A 19962-nucleotide genomic window follows, 5' to 3' on the forward strand; every position below is an offset into this window, starting at 1 on the left:
TTTGTGAGAAATGGACAATTTAAAGTGGTGAGAGACAAATTGCTGATTTATTTCCATTTACTTAGCTGTTATTTAATCATGTCTCCCTGAGATTGAATGGATTGTGAATAGTGGTGCGTTGCTTGAGAATGATTCATTTTTTTTGACAGACATCTTTTGATGAATGACATTAACTGTAATCATTTAGTCCTTATATATATAGGCGCCTCTGTATATATAAAATACATATACATATGTATTTTCTTAGTACTAATACATGGGCTAACTAGTAGATTAGTATATACTACTGTTGTATTTGAATTTGCACTCTGAAATGGAAAGTCAGATGAGGAACTGTTTGTAGAAAAGAGATTCAGCAACCTGACAGTTTAAAACCATCTTAGATTTCAACCAAACTTTCTACGTAAAAAATTGTTGTAAATATGAACTTAAAGCATAAATCAAATATAAGAACTGTTTCTACAGCTTGTCCCAGTACAACATCTAACAAAATCTAACAAATTACAAGAGGAAAATATGATCATGCAAGAAATGTACTTAATCTGTGCAAGGAATATTTAGTAGCCTGTTAATTTGAAACATTTAACAGAAAACAGGCAAAAATGACAAAAATAAACTTCCCCAACATGCAGTTCAACATGTCACGGGACAGGAGTCAAAGCACGTGATCATACTGAAAGTGCCATGGCTCTTTCAGATCACACACAGAGGCTCTTAGGTGGACCAATGTCCCTTCAGTGGCCTACAGAGATATGTTGTACGATGGACAGCCCTAGCCCAAGCCCTTGCCCTGTTTGTTCAGTTCATCAAAGAAAAGGGTCAAATGGAAGGCGCTCTTATCCAAAGTGACTTACAATTTATTTAGACTAAGCAGGAGACAATCCCCCCTGGAGCAACGCAGGGTTAAGGGCCTTGCTCAAGGGCCCAACGGCTGTGTGGATCTTACTGCGGCTACACCGGGGATTGAATCACCGACCTTGCCGGTCCCAGTCATTTACCTTAACCACTACGCTACAGGCCACCCCATGAATGTGCCTTTACAAGTCAGGCCATGCATAATTTTATTATCGTTATTCTTTGTGCTTTAAAGCTCCACAATCTCCACAATCCACTGGCTACAGCATATCTATGAACACTTACGATAGTAGTGTTTTTCATGAGGACACACAAACAGAATATCTGTCTGTAGGGTACCCAGCGAATGAAAGAATACAATGGAAGCATTTATGCCAACCATAAAGGACTCAGTTAAGATTATTCAGATGGAATACCATTTGAAGGGGAGGATATGGAGAGCTCAAGACTGATGACACTGCATAAATGCAAATACATTCCACCAAAACCAGAAGTGAGGCATTTTTTAAATCATTTCTGCGACTTCATACTTGTTTCTTGGAATTAACTTCCTCTGGAATGAACTTCCTCCTCACCCAAAAATAAATGTACATGCCCAGTGATTTTGAACTGGAATTTACAGAGGAAGAATTGCGTGAGCAAGAGAGACAGACAGCGGAGGACGAGGCAGCCGAGAGGATTAATTGGAAGAAGTATCCACAACCGAGGGGTCCAGGAAGACAACTAAGTAAATATCTAGCTAACAAGCTGTATAAAAAACGTTGGTTGTGGATACTTCCTCCAAATAATCCTCTCGGTTAGGTTTGGCCGCCTTGTCCTACACTGTCTGTCTCCCTCGCTCACGCAGTTCTTCCTCTGTAAATTCCGGTTCAAAACCTCTAACTCAGGGAAGTCTGAGCTGTCCATCATATCGCACAGGCAAGCCAAGTTCCGTTTTGATAAGTTTTGCCCCATATTTAGGCAACTGCCACACTGACAGTGATTTTAACAATGCCTACACACACAATTTAAGCATTTAATCCAAAAAAGCTCAACTGAAAAAAGTCACATTTCTCCCTTGACTGAAAAAAACTGCAAAAAAATGTCCCCAACATGCTGTTTATCATGCGACCCGAGAGGAGTCAATCCCAAACTGAAAGTGGCATGGTTCACAATGAGATCACCCAGATGTACTGGCTCTAAGGTGAAACAAGGTCATTTCAGGGAGGCAGCCTTTCCATGCAGTGCTATTTTGCACTATCAACAGCCCTGTTTGTTCAGTTCAAAGACAGGTCAGTTTAAGATTGATTACACTGCATAAATGCAGATACACTTAACTTACTCCACGTTGGCTCAAATACAGTGTAAATATTTGTATCCTTAAACAAGTGTTGTCCATTCCAATTCCCATAAACATAAAAATTCACACAATTTTAGCGAATAAATGACAAACAATACAATAACAGCGCATTCCCACTCTCTGTTAGCCGGTACAGAGGTCAACATACAGCTTCCCTGAGCTAGCCACCACGATGAAAGATGCTGAATCAGCAGTAAGTGAAAGCTTTAGTTATAGCCTATATGCAAACATCACATTAGCCCTTGTCTTAGTAACAATTTAATTGCTTACTTTTGTTTATTAGAATATGCTTTCTCTGGATGTCAAATTTCAACTTCCACAAAATCTTGCATTATAATTTGTGTGCTATGCAACACTAATTTAGCACTGAGAAAGAGCATTTGGTGTGAATGCACATTTGCGTTAGGCAGGGCTGAATGAATGAAAGGCCAGAACACCTCTGCCCTCCTCTCACATTAGTTCACTGCCCTCCAGCCCTGATGACTCAAGTTGCCTGTCAACAGCCCCCTTCTAAAGTTGACCTCTGTCAAGTATTTAGAAAAAACAGCAGGTAATTAATCTCCCCGAAACGTCCCGGGACGCCCGTGTCACCGCGGGTCACGCAAGCACGCGCTCCGTGCCGTTGCCCGTCAGGTGTCAGCCAACGTTCGCTAATTGAAATCGCATGCTTGGAATTTCAGAATGCGCCCATGCTTCGGTTTCCAGCCAAACGATGGCAATAAATGACGGAATTCCTGACATTACAAGAGGCTTGACTCCAAACAATGAAACCTACCCCACAAGCATTATCTCTAGATAATTAAAAGTGCTTTAGTGAGCAATGGTTTTGAACAAAAAAAAAAAAGCATGAACATTCAATTCTAAGGATCTTCATACAATAACAGGCCAAAAATCTTTCCAATCTTTGCCATTTTCCACATTTTCAGGCTGTCAATCTCGTGCATTGCCAAGACCATAAAATACATTTCACAACTTCTCAATGGGGAACATAATTTCCGCAATTTTCTGAAGTAATGGAGGCCTGGTCAATATTAAGAAAGATTTTAAAGATTTTGTTCTATATTGTTCTATACTTTTACTGTAGCTTTCAAAACCCCTTTGTGTTTCATGAGAGGGCAGAAGTGAAGATGCTGATGAGAACAGCATTACTGTCGTATATTATGCACTTATACGGCAAATCTCTTACAAAATAAGAGGGTCCATTCAAACTGAGGTTTTGAGTCAAAAACAAATGCACACTGTTTGTATATATCAAATGCAACATGAGACACATGTTTGCTAGATTTAGCAAATTCCTCAACATTCAAACTGCATGAGATAAAGGAGTGATTTTAAAAAAAAGACAAAAGAAAAAAAGATTTTCACCATGGATGATCAATACAGATGTAACTCAATAGGCGTACATATATGTTGATTTAACAATAAGACATTTATCAACTTCACACTCCATCATCTTCAGTATGAAATTCCTGTGGTTTCCAAAACAAACACGTATTGGGTCCTTTATTTAAGCAGATGGTTCTTCTCTTGGAAAAAAAACTTCATTAATCTCCATGGCCATTATTTCTCTAAACTAAAAGAATGCTTAATAAATCAGTAATCGGAGGCTGCTTGCCCTGCTCCTCATCCATGAGCCCAAAGGCAGATTGAGCTACGAGAAGATGTTCGTCATGCTGACGTAGGTGCCTCACTGTGCTTGGCTTGGACTAAGAACAGGTGCACTGGAGACAGGCTGGCAGGTAGACCATTCCTTCCCACTAACTGGAACGGGATTCAATCTGAGCCCCCCATGAACCAAAAAACAACTGGATCACAGCTATGCTAATGCTGTATCAAGCGGTACATAGAATAATACAACAGAACCATAGTCCTTGGTATAGCTTTGCATGTTACACAGTCCATATCGAATGATAGAAACTCAGTGTGAATGAACAATAAGCACATTTCAGGAATGAAAACACTTAACATTCTACTACTTCTTAAATTCAGCAGAAGTTGGGTAAAATGTCATCTAAGAGGAAAACTTTGCATATCAAAGAGCATCCTGAGAAGAGAGATACAAGCTGAGCAGAAAATAAAAGACCACAACCAAAATATGCTCTGTCCGGCCACCTGACAGTCACTCCATGTTATGATGACAGATGACCATATTTTGAAAAATCACTGCTCAGTTGTTTCGGTTTTACCACAAGAGCCAAACAACTGTGCAGTTGTTCATTCATATTCAGGGTTAGAGCAGAGGTGGGGTTGCTCAAACAGCATTCTAATGATGTGTCATAGCAGTTTCTGGTGAAAACATCAGGGAGACCAGCAGTGACAAGATCTTCCCCAAGATCTCTTCCAAGGAACACTAAAAGCCACCGCTCTGGAATGATGTCACCTGTGGAAAAGTGATTTTCAGAGGGAAGTGGGAGGGATGGTTGAGAAGGGCTTGAATTGGAATCCAAAACTTCCCCTTAGGATGGAAAAACTAAATATGCCCTTTGGGAATAAGGGAGTTATTGGTGATGAGGGAGGTGAAGGGGGCTTAAATGCAGATATATAGGTTATCCTCCATCTCATCCAAGGTCAGTGATGCCACATGGTGAAGAAAGATGGTACCGTCTGATCAAGCCCCAATAAGCTTGCCTGCAGATTCTTCTCGCCCCCCCCATGACCAAACTTTGGATCATTGCTCCCTAATCAGAATCAGGCCGGCCTTGGTTGTTTTCTTAACCTCGCCAGGGCAGGAATTCTGTTATTTTCCATCAGCTTCTTGGTCATGAAATGAAAAACTGGATCTTGAGTGGAAACAGCAGGTTTCTCCATTCTCAAGTAATTGCAGTTTAAGCATCCAGTGTACTTTTCACAAGATGAGGCTTTGGGCTCATGTCCCATGAGCCGACGTCACTACAGTTGTTTGAGTGTACTGATTTTAAGTCAAAGTACTGATTTTAAATGTTCGTCAAAGTGAAGGTCAGAAGTCTGAATCCTGACCTTGGAGTCTGGCAGGTTAGGCTCCTTGTCTGGGTTTGAATGAAGATTTCTGATGCAACTGCCCTCTAATCTCTGCAAAATGTTTGGGTGAGGCTGATTCCAAATCGGAAAATGGCAAAAATTCAATACTCCTAAAATGAAGAATGGGAAGACCCAATTCTGGGTGACAGCACTACAAGTAGAAACTGTAGTTATTGTAATCCTTATGACATACTCGCTGTCTTTTCCACTGCAGTTGGCACACTGCTTATAAACATTTCCTCAACATTTTTGGAGACTGATGAAACTCAACGTCCACAGGAATGACAATACAGTTGTTTGGCTGTCCAGCAGTAATGTATGTGACGACAGGTCAAATTCACACCAGCCTCATCAGAACACCAGGATCAACAGGAAACCCTGGATAGAATTCCTGGCTCGCCAGATTTCACCTCTCCTATGTCAGACACACTCCCATCCTGAGGACAAAGGATCTATAAAATATGCTACAGTTTAAATTCAACAGACAAAGTGTACTTTTGCAATAAATCGACAAATAGATTGTCCTTAACATTTCCACCAGAGTATCTCACATAGCAGAAGTTGAATCCAGCCCACGGTGCAGACACAGAGTGTGAAAAGTATGAGTGGGTGAATATCAATCGCGTCATCTCTGCCCTGGCTCTGTCCAGCGTCAATGCACACTCAAATCATCAGCCAGAGATGCCGGCCTCCTGGGAGCAGTAACTCTATTTATGATGGAAGGTGTGCGAGACTCCCCCATCTGTCCTTATTTCTTCCATTCTGATTTTAACTGGGTTGTTGTTATAGACAAAGACGCATTCCAGAGCTCTTAGGCCTGATCCTCACGCAGTTGCCTTGATTTAAGTAAAACCAAAAGCTTACTTTCCTAACCGCCACATCTACGGTCGACGAAGGTCAAACAAGCTGAAGAGAACGGAGGAAATAAACACATCCGTAATGATCTGAGGATTGTCTCTAGAGGACACAGAGGCTGTGAACTTGGTCACAAGCACGGCTTAATTTTTGTCTGTCGGAACAAGATCTGGTAAATTTTTGAACTCTCAAGCCTGTCTTCTTCTAATGTATAATTGTCTGCCAAGTAAAACCTGTCTAAAAAGCGTTTTGTTAGCCCATCTCACCACAGATGACTAAAAAAGGCAATTCAGATTCATGTCCTTTTTAAATGCAAGCAACAAAAACAACAGGAGAAGCAAAAAGACAATCACGCAGACCCTAAACTACCAAATGTAGGCATAGAGAAACACTCTCAAGCTATCCAAACACATTTCAAGCCAAATATCAAGACCACAGCTAAAAACTAAGCTGCTCCCTGATTGGCTTGCAGGACAAAGTTACATTAAGCATTCAAGAGAGACTGTCGACTGGTTACCTATCTTTAACAGCAGCATATCCCTGAGGTTTGAATCCAGAGTCAAACCTTTGTTCAGGAGTTAAACCCTGCCGGTCAAATGCTTGACACTGCTGTACGATTTCAAGAGGGAAGTTTGAAATAACTACAGCCTTGTTAAAATACCTCATGCAGTGGCATGATAATTCATAACATGGAGTGTGATGTAAATTTAAAACAACTGGACATCAACCGGACCAGGCGTGACACACTGCATGTAACATGCTGCTAAATCACAAAAGCAGTAGATCAGTTCTCCCGCTTAAGGAACTGGCTCTCTGCTAAGGAACAAAATAATGTTTTCTGCAAATATGATCATTGCTGTAGTCCCACAATACTCCCTGAAAAATGGATGCGTTTTCATATTTTCCAATATTTTTCTTATTGAACAGAAAACATAGCATAATAATTAGACCACAAACATTTTGCTCTGTCAGACTTAATAACACTGGTCAGAAACAAACATACTGTAAAGCAAGGAAGATTTACTGCCAGTTTCATCAAAACAGCTTTGCACTCACAGTTCAACCAGTTCTTGATAAACACCAAGTCAACCTGGAAATATGTTTGAATAGTTTGATACCAGCACATGCTATAAGGCAGTGAGAGGTGTTGGGGAAACTGGCTACATTACCAGCCCTGAATGGAAGTTCTCAATCACATATTAATGTGGAGGCCCTGTTGCAACTCCTTAATGACCAGGCCTCCCATTCCAATGAAACCTCCCATTCAATTCAATCAATAATGATTACAGTACTTACCCCCTTCAATCAAGTGATCACTGTCCAGTACTGATGTGTCAGCCATAATTAGCTATATAAAAACATTTATATTTTTCTTTCACAAAAAATAATTCAGTTAACCAAAATAGTGTCATCAGGCACATCTAGAATTTGAAAAGTTAGCTGTTCCTATGGGTTGAGGGATTACATTTTTATTTTTACAAGCAAACCATTAAGTCATGATAAAATAGGATCATCCCAAATTATGGGAAACAGCACTTGGTACCCAGACTGCGTGAATTAAATCTTATTTTATTTTAGACCGGAATGTTAACAGATAAGACATGAACAATCCTTAAAACTGCTTACAGCTGTGTGATTAATGACACATTCTTACATTCATAACAGCTTTCAGAATGAATCCCTTATAGTGACACAATCTGTTTTTTTGTTACACAGGCACAGGCCAACATAAAATCTTTCATCACATAACTTTGGAATCTGTTTTTCACGCAACTTCAATCAACTGGATGGTTGAAGCCGTAATTACATGGCAATGTCTACAGAAACTGCTGGAGTCACGCTATCTGCTGATAAAATAACTCACCCCCCACCTGACCCTTACATATTTTTCTCCTCAAAGGTACTGGCTAATAAAACCAAGGCTTGGGGGTCGGTAGAGTGTTCAAACAGACATCAGTCTGTCTGCATGTGGAACCGTTTGTCCTCACCAAAAGAATCTGAGTCTTTTTTTCTTGTTGGTTTTTCTAAGTTACATAATTTGTTTCCTGTGTTCAAAACTCTATAAGCCTAATCAGCAGTCATACAAGGTTCCGTCTTAAGAGACTGGCCTGTTACTGCTTGAAATAACGTCTTCTTTGCTTTAATGGAATGGGTAATTATGTGCTCAGTGACAAGAGTAAAGCAGGCAGCTAACTGGACTCAGTTTCATGCTGCAAATGACAATTTATTGTTTTCTGCAGCATGCATTTACAGAGCCCCTCTGCCAATAAGCAGGATATGGGATACCTCATTAAGTAGATGCTCCTATTTCAAGACAACACCCAGAGGACCTGAAATTCCATTGCAATGCGGTGACCTGAACCAAGGTTAACCGTAGGGCCGTCACTAGTTTCACAAGCATTGCAAATGAAAGGTGGGCTATTTCAGACAAATTTAGTAAGAAATGCTTGCTTCAGGTGAAGCAAGTTCATTCGGACCGGCTACATCCACTGTTACGAGAAAGGCCAAACAGCACAAGAACTCAACGCAATCTTCAGGTATCTGTTTACACTGAAGAAATGAAACGTATCACCAAACTGGACAAACTATCTTTCCCCTTGAGAGCACTAAGACTTTCATCTTGCGACACAAATGCTTGCTTTCAATATGACCCACATTACTTATCATAAATACCACTCTTATATAATCGGTCTGCCCCAGCCAAGCTCATCCGCAGTCCATGTAACATTGGCTGGGTTGAATCAGTGAAATATGCACCATGAGCCTTTCACAGTTCATACTGTTCAGCAGTGGTCATTTCCACCTGCCTCTGCCGAGCTGGCCCGAGTCCTGCCCCGTCCACTTCACTTCCAACTGAGCTGGAGAAGTCCTGCAGTGGAGCACAAACTGAAAGCAGATCAGGTTCCTTTCAAATATAAAACCGCAAGTGATCTGACACCACAGTGCAGACACAATGTGCATGCAGCACGGGCAGCAATACGATGTGGGTAACCCAAGCGTTGCTTTCCTGGATGCAAGGCCACTGATGGGACATTGCTAAAATGACATCCAAAATGTGTTTATGGGCTGCTGTATCAGAGTTTTCTACCCATGTCAGCGGGGGTTTTCTCTGGGTGCTGCGGTGACCTCCCTCAGTCCAAAGACATTCAGGTTAGGTTAATAGGAGTCTAAATTGCCCCTAGGTATGAGAGTGTGAGTGAACAGTGTGCGTATCCTGTGATATATTGCCGACCTGACCAGGGTGTACTCCTGCCGTTCACCTAATGCATGCTGGGATAGGCTCCAGCACCCCCTGTGATCCCGACCCCAAGGTTAGGTTTGAATCAGCAGATCCCCACACCATATTGTACTTGCTAAGCTCATGACATCAACACTGACCCCCATGCACGGTGGATGGTTAAACTAATGCACATCTCTTATATGGAATGGTCAGGGGAAAAAACAAGTGAAAAAAAAAAAGTGTTTCTCTGGAAATCTGAACAGTATGATTGATACTGCGGAAACTGCTAATGACGCATTTAAAATTTGTACATTTCCCTTTGGTAGGTTCCACTTGGGTATCCTTTATTCTACTGCACTGCCGCCGATTAAAATCACTTACAGTGTAATTGCATTTGGTGATAATTATTAATGTTGTCAGTAACCAGCCATATAGGGACCTATCCTATTGGCTAAATATGGTAAATGTAACAAAAAAATAAATGTAACAAATAGCCAATTTAATGGTGAATTAGCATCAGCAGTCCCTCATAGTTAGGATACAGCACCTCTCACATGTTAGACACGGATAGCCTATGTTTGCCTGTAAACCAAACAGTAGCTGTCACTTTAATTGCCCATGGGGTATGCCAATGATTAAAGCTTGGAAACATTTAGTGATGGATGGTAGAATTCCAATAGAGCTGTTTTTACATTCCAAGGAAAGAATGTGATTTTGTCACTGTAACACATGGTGCTTTCTCATGAGGCCGCTATGTCCTAAAGTTACATTTTGATTAACAGCACCTTAGGCAAAACATTTTTAACCAAAACACAAATGCATGACTTCCAATCAGAGATTGTTAATTTTTCATTCTTATGGGAGTTATGAGTCAGAGGCGAAACATTGTGTTGACTGATCTGTTAATTTCTCCAAAAATAAAATCTTACCTCGTTTAACCTGAAATTCAATGCCCTTACTGTTTTTTTGGGGTTTTTTTTAGTTTATATTAACAGTTATTACCACCAAAAGTATAGCACTGAGACAGTGCTTAAGGATTAACCAGCAAGACATTTTACTTTTGGCATTAAATTCACAAACGGTCACAAATTTCCACCACTGCTGTACAAAACTGGAATATCTCTACTCAGCTGCCCTTTAGCTGAAGCCTCGTCCAACATGCCAGACTGTTCTAGAATGACTATGGAAGATATCCTCCCAATAAATTCCCACCCTTCTGTTTCTTAATATTTTGGTAACACAGAGATGGAAATAGACTGAGATTACCTAAAAGCACCCCTTAATATAACTGTGGTACCACTATAAGGGTGATGCTATCATCCCACCACTTCTCCCAAAACACCGGTTGTTGGCCTATGCACTCAAACTGGTGTTTGCAAATAAAAACACACCTGGCTTTGTGCAAAGTAATGAAAAGTCACCCCATGCTTATATTACAGATTACTTGTGCACTATAGTTAGCTTCCCTTGCAATTCTATATTAGGCTCAATATAGCAATTTGCACATACAGAAAACATATATTGAAGATCTAGTTTGGAATATATGCTAGGCCCAAATATAAAAAAATCGGCACAAAAAAAAATATATTTGAAGAAGGATTTAAAATATATGGCAATATAAAATATATGGAGAAATATGTTTCCTGTGTTGGTGTTATCAACATTTTAAAGCGGTTTAAATAGCGGCTTCTAAATTCATAGCTAAGATATTAAAGGGTGTGATTTATGTCATAGAAGAAAAGATGAAACTCCCTTTAGCTGTTTAAACACACACAGCTTATTTACTTCAGAAATCGAAATCGAAAAAAAACATTGGAACCCAAGCATAGAAGAAAAAACATTGGAACCCATGGCGGAAGAACCAAGAAACTTCCTGGTTGGCCTACAAAAGGACGTCATCACTGTAACACCAGATGTTGTACAGTAATAGTGAACAGTGATATCTCCCTATGTGCTTTTGTAACGCTCTATTGGTAACACCTGTGGCTTCTCGAAGCCAGCCACGTTGAAGAAAGGGGCGAAAGCTGGATCTTCTTCAAAGAAAGTAAGGGACGTTCACACCGAAAGATAATAATTCTACGCACGCAGCACTGGCCAAACAAGGAAATACAGTGGTGTGAACAGGCACGGTTAATTTAAACAAAAACAGCATTGTAAATTTGGCTAAAACTCTGAAAACCAGTGGACCACGAAGCTGTATATACAGACACAGAGTAAGTTTTCAAACTTAAAACACAGTAGGTGAAAATAATACCAACATCACAGAAAGTGACAGCTAGCTTATAGATAGGGTCATAACTAGTTAAGGTAAATAGATAACTGTAGCGATATTTTAGCTAGTTAGGCTAGCTAGACGATATTATATTCGGAATCCGAATTTCGAATCAACTCTGGGCATGTGTGAAACCACAGATTAGTTTTAATCTTTTTTTAAATATAGTCTATGGTTGAAATGCAGATTTCAGACAACGAACAACTTTGCTATGATCAGCGTCGTAACTGACAATCCATCCCTACGTCATTCATGTTAGCCAGTCAGCTAATTGAGCTAACGTTGAACAACTCAGGCAGGATATGACTAACTTATGCAGTGTCAAGAAAGTTTGCATTACTTCCTAAATCCGCGAAACAAGCCTCGCAGTCGCCTAACGTGGTTGCTTCTTTCATCGTCATATACATGTGTTCACTACTAGTAGCGAATAGGCTGCGAATAAATACTTTTCCAATCAAAGCAATGAAACACAGGCAGTGCTAGCCATCCAATCTCAGGACACCAATAACTAACTTAGTAGAACCCAACCCACTGCCTACACGGCCTCCACAAAGGACGGACTTTTCTTGAAAAGTTGGTCCAGTCGAAACTCACCGGCCTTTTCATGATCGTATCCAACGATAATCAAATAATCAGCCAGTCTCGCCATGTTTGATCCTTTTGCGAAAATTTCCATAGCTATTCAGCATTTTTCTCTCTCCAAAGGCACAGCCATGTTTGACACAAGAGATTGCACTGCGCCTGCGTGTGGCTGCTGGTGCTCCTGTATGGGCGTGGGCCACTTAGTTTACAAACATACCAGCGCGCCGTGCTTGAAAGTTTCACAGGTGCATGAAGCAAATATCTCGCTCGCTTGTTCAGCAGTGGTTACAGATATACAGTAGACAGTAGTCACATATAGATCAACGCATCAATATAGCATACTAACGGAACTGAACAGAACCTCAATTATATTGAGGGGCTTGGGGAAAATCAGATTGACGTCAGACGTCAGATTGGATCAACACATTTTATAACGTTAGGCTCTAAAGTGATATTGAAAACGAAAGTCTATTGCATACTTGAATAAATAAGAAGTAAACAGAAAGAGAAGGAGCACACAGCCTGACTGACGTTGCAACAAATATGGGCGGCTAAATTGGTTTGTACGGGTTTGTGAAACGTTCCCTCTTGAAAATGACTTAAAAATGTAAAATGTCAAAATGACTTTCTTTACGGGCGTAGCCTGCACAGGTCGACTATACGTGACGGATGAATCTTTGAAGCTAAAATATATTGGGTCGCGTACTACATAGGCCATAGGCTATGGTATTCATAATGTGGTATTCTTACTTTTGATTAGGTTCATATATGAGACAGTTGGAAGGCCGCCGAAGTTCTGTCTGAGAACAATCCTGATTCAATGAACCAGATTATAACAAAATTGAGTTGTAGGCAAATCTGACTTCTTTAGTGGCATACAATTATTTTGTAGACCGATTAATGTTATTAAATATGATTTTATTTCGTAGTATGATAATTCTTCCAATTGCCTTTGCTCCCCTAAAAATAATCATTGTTTTATTTATAATCCAATGTACTGGAGTACAGAGCTAAAACAACAGAAATTATAAACCTTACCACATCAATGACATATTCAACCTAATTGAGCTGTTGATTCGGAAGCATTCACAAAGGATAGACAAGTAAGAAAGTCCAAACATTGCATAGGCCTACTAGGTTTCTTCAGTGTTAACAGTAGGATGTGTTTCAGTGCTGACTGTTGAATGTGGAAATGATTTTAGATTATGTGAACTAGATCAGTGCAATGTTAAGAGAAAAAAGTCCAACATTTAAGAGCTTATAAAAGCTTATTTGTTGGATAACCAAAACTCCCATTGACTACTCATTCCACAGTTTAAATGGCAACCCTGTAAAACCTTTGAGCAAAGGAAGCCGTGTTTAAAAGAATATTGTAAATAGACACTGTAAATAATCAGTAAGGGTGCAAATGGTGTAAAACCTCGTGTTTGGCTGAAGTCGTTCCAGTTAAACTGTCACATGAGAAAGAAACTGCACTGCAATGACACAGGTGCTCCTCTAGCACTGCATCACTTGTCAGTCTTTCTGATCACAATTGTTGGGCAAATGCATTGTCTTGTTCAGACCTTTTCCAGTCTATGGTTCAGACTTGATTGTGTGTGTTTACGCAGGTCACATGAATGGGTTTATGATGGAGGTGAAAAGCAGCAGTCCTTGACTGTGAAGCACGAACAGTCGCCTGTAGACGTGTCCTGCCAAATGCTGAAAGAAAACAACAGAGTGGTGTGGAAAAACACTCAAGCCCTGTGGTTCTCCACTTCTCTACTGTTTTTGCCAGGAAGTCAACAGCTTTAAAATACTTACTAGCTGCCCGAGTCAGAACTTCCTTCCCCAGTGCACTTAATGAAACGGAATAGGTCTATGTAAAAATGCCTGGACATTCTCTTTTAGAAAAGAGGTCATTACATGATAAAAAGCTCTCCTCAACTTGAACTTGAAGTTCTTCAAGTCTCTTGAATTGAGGGCAGTGGATAAGGGGACCTCAAGGTTTCTTTTGAAGTAAGTTGTTTTAGAGGAAGGTATTTTCTTTGCTCAGGGAACATTGTTCTGTGCTGAAAGGTATGTTCAAAAGTATTTAAAAGAAAGCCAATGCATGAATGAGTACTAGTTCTCGAATGTTAGGCAAGATATCACACAGACCAATGTGCGTGCGTAAGACTCACGCAAGTAAGTATGGATTTCATTTAATTGCCCAATTTGTCTTTTTACATTGACATCCACTCTGTTGGACGAGCAACACAGATCATTCACTGCATTTGAAATTGCTTGACAACACGAGATGAGCTCTTTTGGTGAAAAAAAGAGTATATACTGTATCACAAAGTCAAAGAATCCAGGACCATCCCACAGTTTCCAGGTCTATCAAAACCAAAATGATGGACATGTGATTAACTCTAGAGTATCTAATCACTATGAGAGCAGAGCTGCCAAAAATTACCCCAGGTACACCAGAGATCACCTCTCTGCCTGTGTGACTTGAGTGATGGCAAAGAAGGTTCCAGTTCAGTGTATGTCATTATCACCAATAACGCCAGAAAACGATTTCTATATAAGGAGCAACTCACAAACGACTGCGGGCGGTATCTTTATTGCTCAATCCAAACAAAGTGACCATATAAGGACAACAAGAGCATAGAGAGCTTAGTTTCACCAGAGGCTATTATCATTACCAACTAGCCACAAACAATTACTGTTTTACAGAATTAATCGTTCACATTTTCACACTAAGCTATAACTGATACACAAAGACCCAACTGAAATTGCAGTAAAAGGCAAGAGTTTATGAACAGTTAAATAATAATAAAATACAAATAATAAAAAGCCTGATCAAATATATGCCTCATGTTCTCTATGTACATTTTGTTTGAATAGTTGTGTTGAAAAATGTCTCACCCACAATGTCCTTCCCAAGAATCCAATTATTCATTATAAATTCAACATACCTGGCAGTGAAGGTAAATGATCAAATTTGAACTCTTGTAAACCATGCAAACATATGTATTTGCCATCTTGAACTTGAATGTATTTTAAGTCAATGAATTTTTGATCAAAAGTAATTGTTTTATTTTAAATCCAAGTATTATTTGTGAATTTTTTTTAAAGAAATGTCAGTCATTTGAACTATTTGGCATAAATAAGTGGCTATGTCCAGAAGTTCTGTTTTGGAATGTTCTTCTCCTAAATTGCATTGACAAGCCAGCTGTTACTCAATCAGTTACCATTAAACTTGTACCCTGAAATTGCCTATAGCAGTCCCTGTGTCAACATTCCTTGAATATAAAAAAAAAAATGGTTTCTGGAATTTAAGAGGTGAAACAAGTAATTATCCCCTTGACCCGTGATATGAGTTGAGATACTGCCTTTCCATCCTTTTTATTATACAAGTGGAAATTAATTCTCCAAAATATGTTGTAAAATATGCCTTTGAGTACTTTACTCAATTCATAAGCCACAAGCAATTGTGAATCATGGCCACGAATCACTATCAGTACAAGACAATCTTTCATGTAATCTTTTTAGAAAATTATTTCAAATGAGAAACAGGTTGTAAAATTTGAAAAAAGCACACATAAAGATGGTCTGACTTAAAAATCATTCCGTAATCATCAGATTTTCACATCAGATTTGTTGGTCCATGCGGTCTCTTTCAGCTAAGTGAAATTTAAACATATCCTTTATTATTCTGAGTAAATATCTTATTATCTTCATGTCATTTAAATCCTTGCTTTGACTGCGTTTCCCTGCTGAGAGACAGGGTGAACAGCCTCGGGCAGCAGTGTGCTGGCTGCTGGAGGCATTGTGATGAGAGTCAGCCCCAGAGCCCCACCCACCATCAGTATAAAAGCACCTACCTCTGACTCTGAAGCTCAGACCATTGGAACAGTGTCACAGCTGCCTAACAGCACTAAACAGCAGCCTTGGAGCTTCTAGGACACTTTCACTTCACAGACTCGCGCTCAACACCTTACCCAAGTGGATTATTGATAACTTCATAACTTCAGGTATGTTACACCTGATACTGCTGGTTTTCTCTGGTTTTCCACTGAGTGAGCTGAGGAGTCAGGGTACAAGTGCAATGGACTGGGGGGAGGGGGCTTGGTTATCTGCCTTGTTATAGAAGAAGGGAAGGTTTGTGAGTGTGTGTGTATGTTTTGTGTTAGATTGCATTAAGATCCGATTGTTTTGTGATCTGACAGGGCAGGGAGTAGTATTATTGGGGTGGAGTATTCTTGGCTTCTGAACAAGTCTGGTATACAGATCGTGCCCTTCTACTCCAGACTGAACAGGGGCCAGAAGAATGGCTATGAGCTCACTTAGCAAACAAAACATAACCTCAGCCTGACAAGTCAAATGAATGACAAGAGCAAGGATTTCTCTTGACCCGGGAACTGCAGATGTGCTGGCCAGCAGTGCAGGGGGAGGCTAGTGTTAGTGAAGAGGGCAGAAGTGATAAGTCATCCATTTCTAAATGTGGTCAATGGCTAACAAGTACAGTTCTACTTCTGCAGGTTTCCAGCCAAGATGAAACTGCTCCTCCAGACCTTCTTCTGCTGGTGGTTTCTAGCCTCTGTTGCGCCGGCTGTGGACAGTGCAAAACTGGACCTGAGTTCAGTGATGAAAAAGAGGTAAGATGACTCCATCAGGATAAATGATTTCACTGTGCTTCAGTGGAAACATTTGGTGTGTGCATGACCTTTCTTTCTGTGGTCCATCCTAAAGCAGTCGGTTGGTGTTTGATGAACCGGTTTTCCCTCCCACAGATTGAGCACCTGGCTGCAGAGCAGGACGAAAAGAGCTCTACATGGTGTGCCTGCAGAAAGCGATCCAGCCTCAGTGCAGTTCGTCCGGCCGGAAGATGTCAAAGACACCTTGAAGCCTCATTCCAGGTAAACAATATGTTTCATTTTATTTATTCAACAGTACTTTTTAATGTGCATTTGTTGCGCACCTCCAGCTAGTAATGTCTATGCAATCAAAGTGACAAAATGAAAGTAATGAGATAGGCTTTCTGCAGATATGAGAGTCGAAAAATTAATGCCCCACCTCCCCTTCTTCCAGCACGGACATCAGCATCCGGGCAAAGAGAAACAAAGGCTCAGTCAATCAGAACAGGAGGACGGGCTGCGCCTTCCTGCCCACCTGCACGGTGCACGAGCTGGCACACCGCATCCACCAGTGGAACACCCAGCTGAAGGTGGACAATGCCCCCAGCGAAAAGATCAGCCCGGGGGGGTACGGCCGGAGACGTCGGTCGCTGCTGCGCCACATAGCCGCCGCGCCGGGCGACCTGCGACAGCTGAAGCAGGTGAAGAGCTAGGGGGCGGACTGAAAACTGCGATGGAAGGCTCTCTCCACGAAACCCAATGGACGTGAGACTAGCAGGGAGGAGGGGAGATAAGGGGAGGGGGGGGGGGTGTCCTGCCAACCCCCCAGCCAAGCTCTTCTGGCTGATTCCCGAACTTTGCAGATGCCTCGGTCTCCCCGCCAAAGAGCGTTCCGCTGCATTCTTTCCAGGCGTGAGTGGCGGAGAGCCGTCAGCGTGCCTTAGGAGACCCAGGATCGCCAGCATCGCAGGCACGGAAGCACAGCAACACTGGGGGTGGGGTGGGCTCTAGGGGGGGTGCCAGGGCTTGACAGAAAAAGAGGAGGCCGGGGGCAGATTGTGTCCATCTTGGAGTGGCCTGTGGGACGGGCTCGCTCGGGAGGCAGAGACTTCCGCTCATGGGACACTGGGCTGGACACCCCTCTCCCCTCTCTGGAGGAACTGGACAGGCAAAACTAACACAAACAGACTGAGGGGGGTTATGTCCGAAATGCCAGCACTCATTTGCTTGGATTATCTCTGCACATTAGCTACACTAGATATAGGGAGTCTGACTTCAGATACAGAAGTATAAAGCTGTTAGGCCTTTTGGACACTGTATGGGAAATAATTGTTTTTAGAAATCACAAGGTCACCAGTCCAAAGAGGGCTGTATCATACTTGAACTTAATTTTTTTTTATAAAAATGCAATCGAAAGTGCAATCTATATATATTTTTATCGCCAGTCTGTATATAAGATTCAAATGCTGAGATATCACTATTTAAATATTTTATACATATATATATATAAATATATCCATTACTTGTAACTTGTAACTGTACTTATGGAGATGAAATTATTTTTATACAGTAAAAAATGTATAAGGGCATTATAGCTTTGTTTGTTTCCACCATTTGTGTTATGAATGTTAAGTGTTTCCAAATGTGGTCAAATAAAAACTAGTTTTTTCCTATGTCATAATAATTTGTATTTTTGATTTATTTTATGTGTGAAACATGGTCAAACAATAAACATGTGCGTACATAAAACCTGAAGTTGTCCAGAACCTCTCTACCATGAGCGCCGGATGCAGTAAATTGCGAACGACACACTATTGTCTGTTCGCCTCCGTCTGCGGCACGCGAGACGCGCGCCACCTGGTTTGAGTTAAGTCGTTACAAGGTCTTGTTAATGTTGCCCCGAGGGCGGTCGAGGTGCCAACCACATTCCTGCTCCACGCTGCGCATACTTGCTGCCTTGCCCAATACCTCAACCAGCTTCAGCGAAAGCTGAAAAGCATTAGGGTCTGCAGACAGACTTGATCTCGCTCGACAGTTGACAGTCGAGACGCCGGTGCCCCGTGTGGTAACTACAAAGCATTCCTCCTCGGAGTGCGCGTAATGGCACGGGTTGCATAAAATGCGATTTGGGATCATTAGCGGCTCCTATAGGACGCGAGCGCACGAGACAGGAAAATGGGACCGTTTCTTTACACATTATCTTAAAGTCTCATACTGCCTTGAAGGAATTCACTCTTGCATTTGTGTTATATGACTAGATACAGAACAGACACGTATATGTACCAGGCACCTCGAAGCGTGACACTTGGAGCCAGACTTGGCGTTAATGCGTTCTTGACATCACTGTCTGAGCTCGGACTCGCACACACAGGTTTCACAATTAGCCATGAGCATTAACAACACATTTACAGTCTTGTGTTCAGAAAGTCGAAGATTGCAACTACTCGTTAAACAATGCAGTTAAATGGAGACAGTAAGGTTCATATCGTTGCCACATTATTTTCTCTTAAAAGAAAATGTAATTTTCAATAGTTTTCTTTTAATTTTAATTTTATTTTTGGCGAACTACTGTTTTATTTATACTGTAGTTCGTTACATAGGAGTTGAATAGAGACGCATTTACGAAGCATTTCACCAATTCACTAGATTAGTTGGCCTATTATGACTCGGCATTTACATTATCGTTTATTGACATTGGGGCCTTACAAATCTGTTTTGCCGAAGGCTTCTGGGGTCTCCTCACAGGTTAGGAGAAGGTACAAAAGGGCGCAGCACCATCTAGTGGTACATACGTACTTAAAATACAGTTATTTCATTACATTATTGGCCTTTGGCCGACGCTCTTATCCCGAGCGACCTACAGTTAATTAGACTAAGCAGGAGACTAACCCTGGAGCAATGCAGGGTTAAGGGCCGTGCTCAAGGGCCCAACGGCTGTGCGGATCTTATTGTGGCTACAGAGATTAGAGCCACCAACCTTGCGTGCCCCAGTCATTTACCTTAACCACTAGGCTACAGGCCGTCCCTTTTTGTTTTGCCAATGTATTTTCCAACATTACAGAAATCACATACGGTTTTTATAATAAAGGAATACATTCTCATTTTAAAGTAGAACTCGGGTGCTTTGTCAGGTGAACAGAGCCCTAACAAGGTATCTACTCTCAGTCATTCAGAGTGAACTAATTTGTGTCCCCATCAGGGGAAAACAGGACGAGAAAGATTGAGCAGATTGAAAGTT

The 19962-nt window shown here is 41.1% G+C and overlaps 2 protein-coding genes across 4 annotated transcripts in view; one reads left to right on the forward strand and one right to left on the reverse strand.

The window, feature by feature from the left end:
• sbf2 (SET binding factor 2) overlaps nucleotides 1-12278 on the reverse strand; it is a 108254-nt gene extending 95976 nt beyond the window's left edge. For both annotated transcript variants that reach the window (XM_061247003.1, XM_061247002.1), the window contains exon 1: nucleotides 12133-12278. In XM_061247003.1, the coding sequence (XP_061102987.1) occupies nucleotides 12133-12214 (82 nt within the window). In that variant the 5' untranslated portion in view covers nucleotides 12215-12278. The remainder of the gene's footprint in view (nucleotides 1-12132) is intronic.
• On the forward strand, nucleotides 11169-18408 carry adma (adrenomedullin a). 2 transcript variants are annotated; one of them, XM_061247004.1, is made up of 5 exons: nucleotides 11169-11479; nucleotides 13731-16121; nucleotides 16629-16745; nucleotides 16881-17006; nucleotides 17179-18408. In XM_061247004.1, exons 3-5 carry the CDS (start codon nucleotides 16642-16644, stop codon nucleotides 17435-17437), a joined length of 489 nt encoding a protein of 162 aa, XP_061102988.1. In that variant the 5' UTR covers nucleotides 11169-11479; nucleotides 13731-16121; nucleotides 16629-16641; the 3' UTR covers nucleotides 17438-18408. The 2 variants fall into 2 exon arrangements, with proteins under 2 accessions (XP_061102988.1, XP_061102989.1); XM_061247005.1 differs by having other exon boundaries at nucleotides 11169-11310.
• The last annotated feature ends 1554 nt before the right edge of the window (nucleotides 18409-19962 follow it).

Source organism: Conger conger, chromosome 6, assembly GCF_963514075.1.
Source record: "Conger conger chromosome 6, fConCon1.1, whole genome shotgun sequence".
NCBI lineage: Eukaryota > Metazoa > Chordata > Actinopteri > Anguilliformes > Congridae > Conger > Conger conger.

Excerpts from the sequence above, each read along its gene's own strand:
- adma (XM_061247004.1), top strand. The coding sequence starts at position 16,642 with ATGAAACTGCTCCTCCAGACCTTCTTCTGCTGGTGGTTTCTAGCCTCT. Across the intron at positions 16,746-16,880 it reads AGTTCAGTGATGAAAAAGAG|ATTGAGCACCTGGCTGCAGA; the intron begins GTAAGATGACTC and ends TCCCTCCCACAG. Across the intron at positions 17,007-17,178 it reads ACCTTGAAGCCTCATTCCAG|CACGGACATCAGCATCCGGG; the intron begins GTAAACAATATG and ends CCCTTCTTCCAG.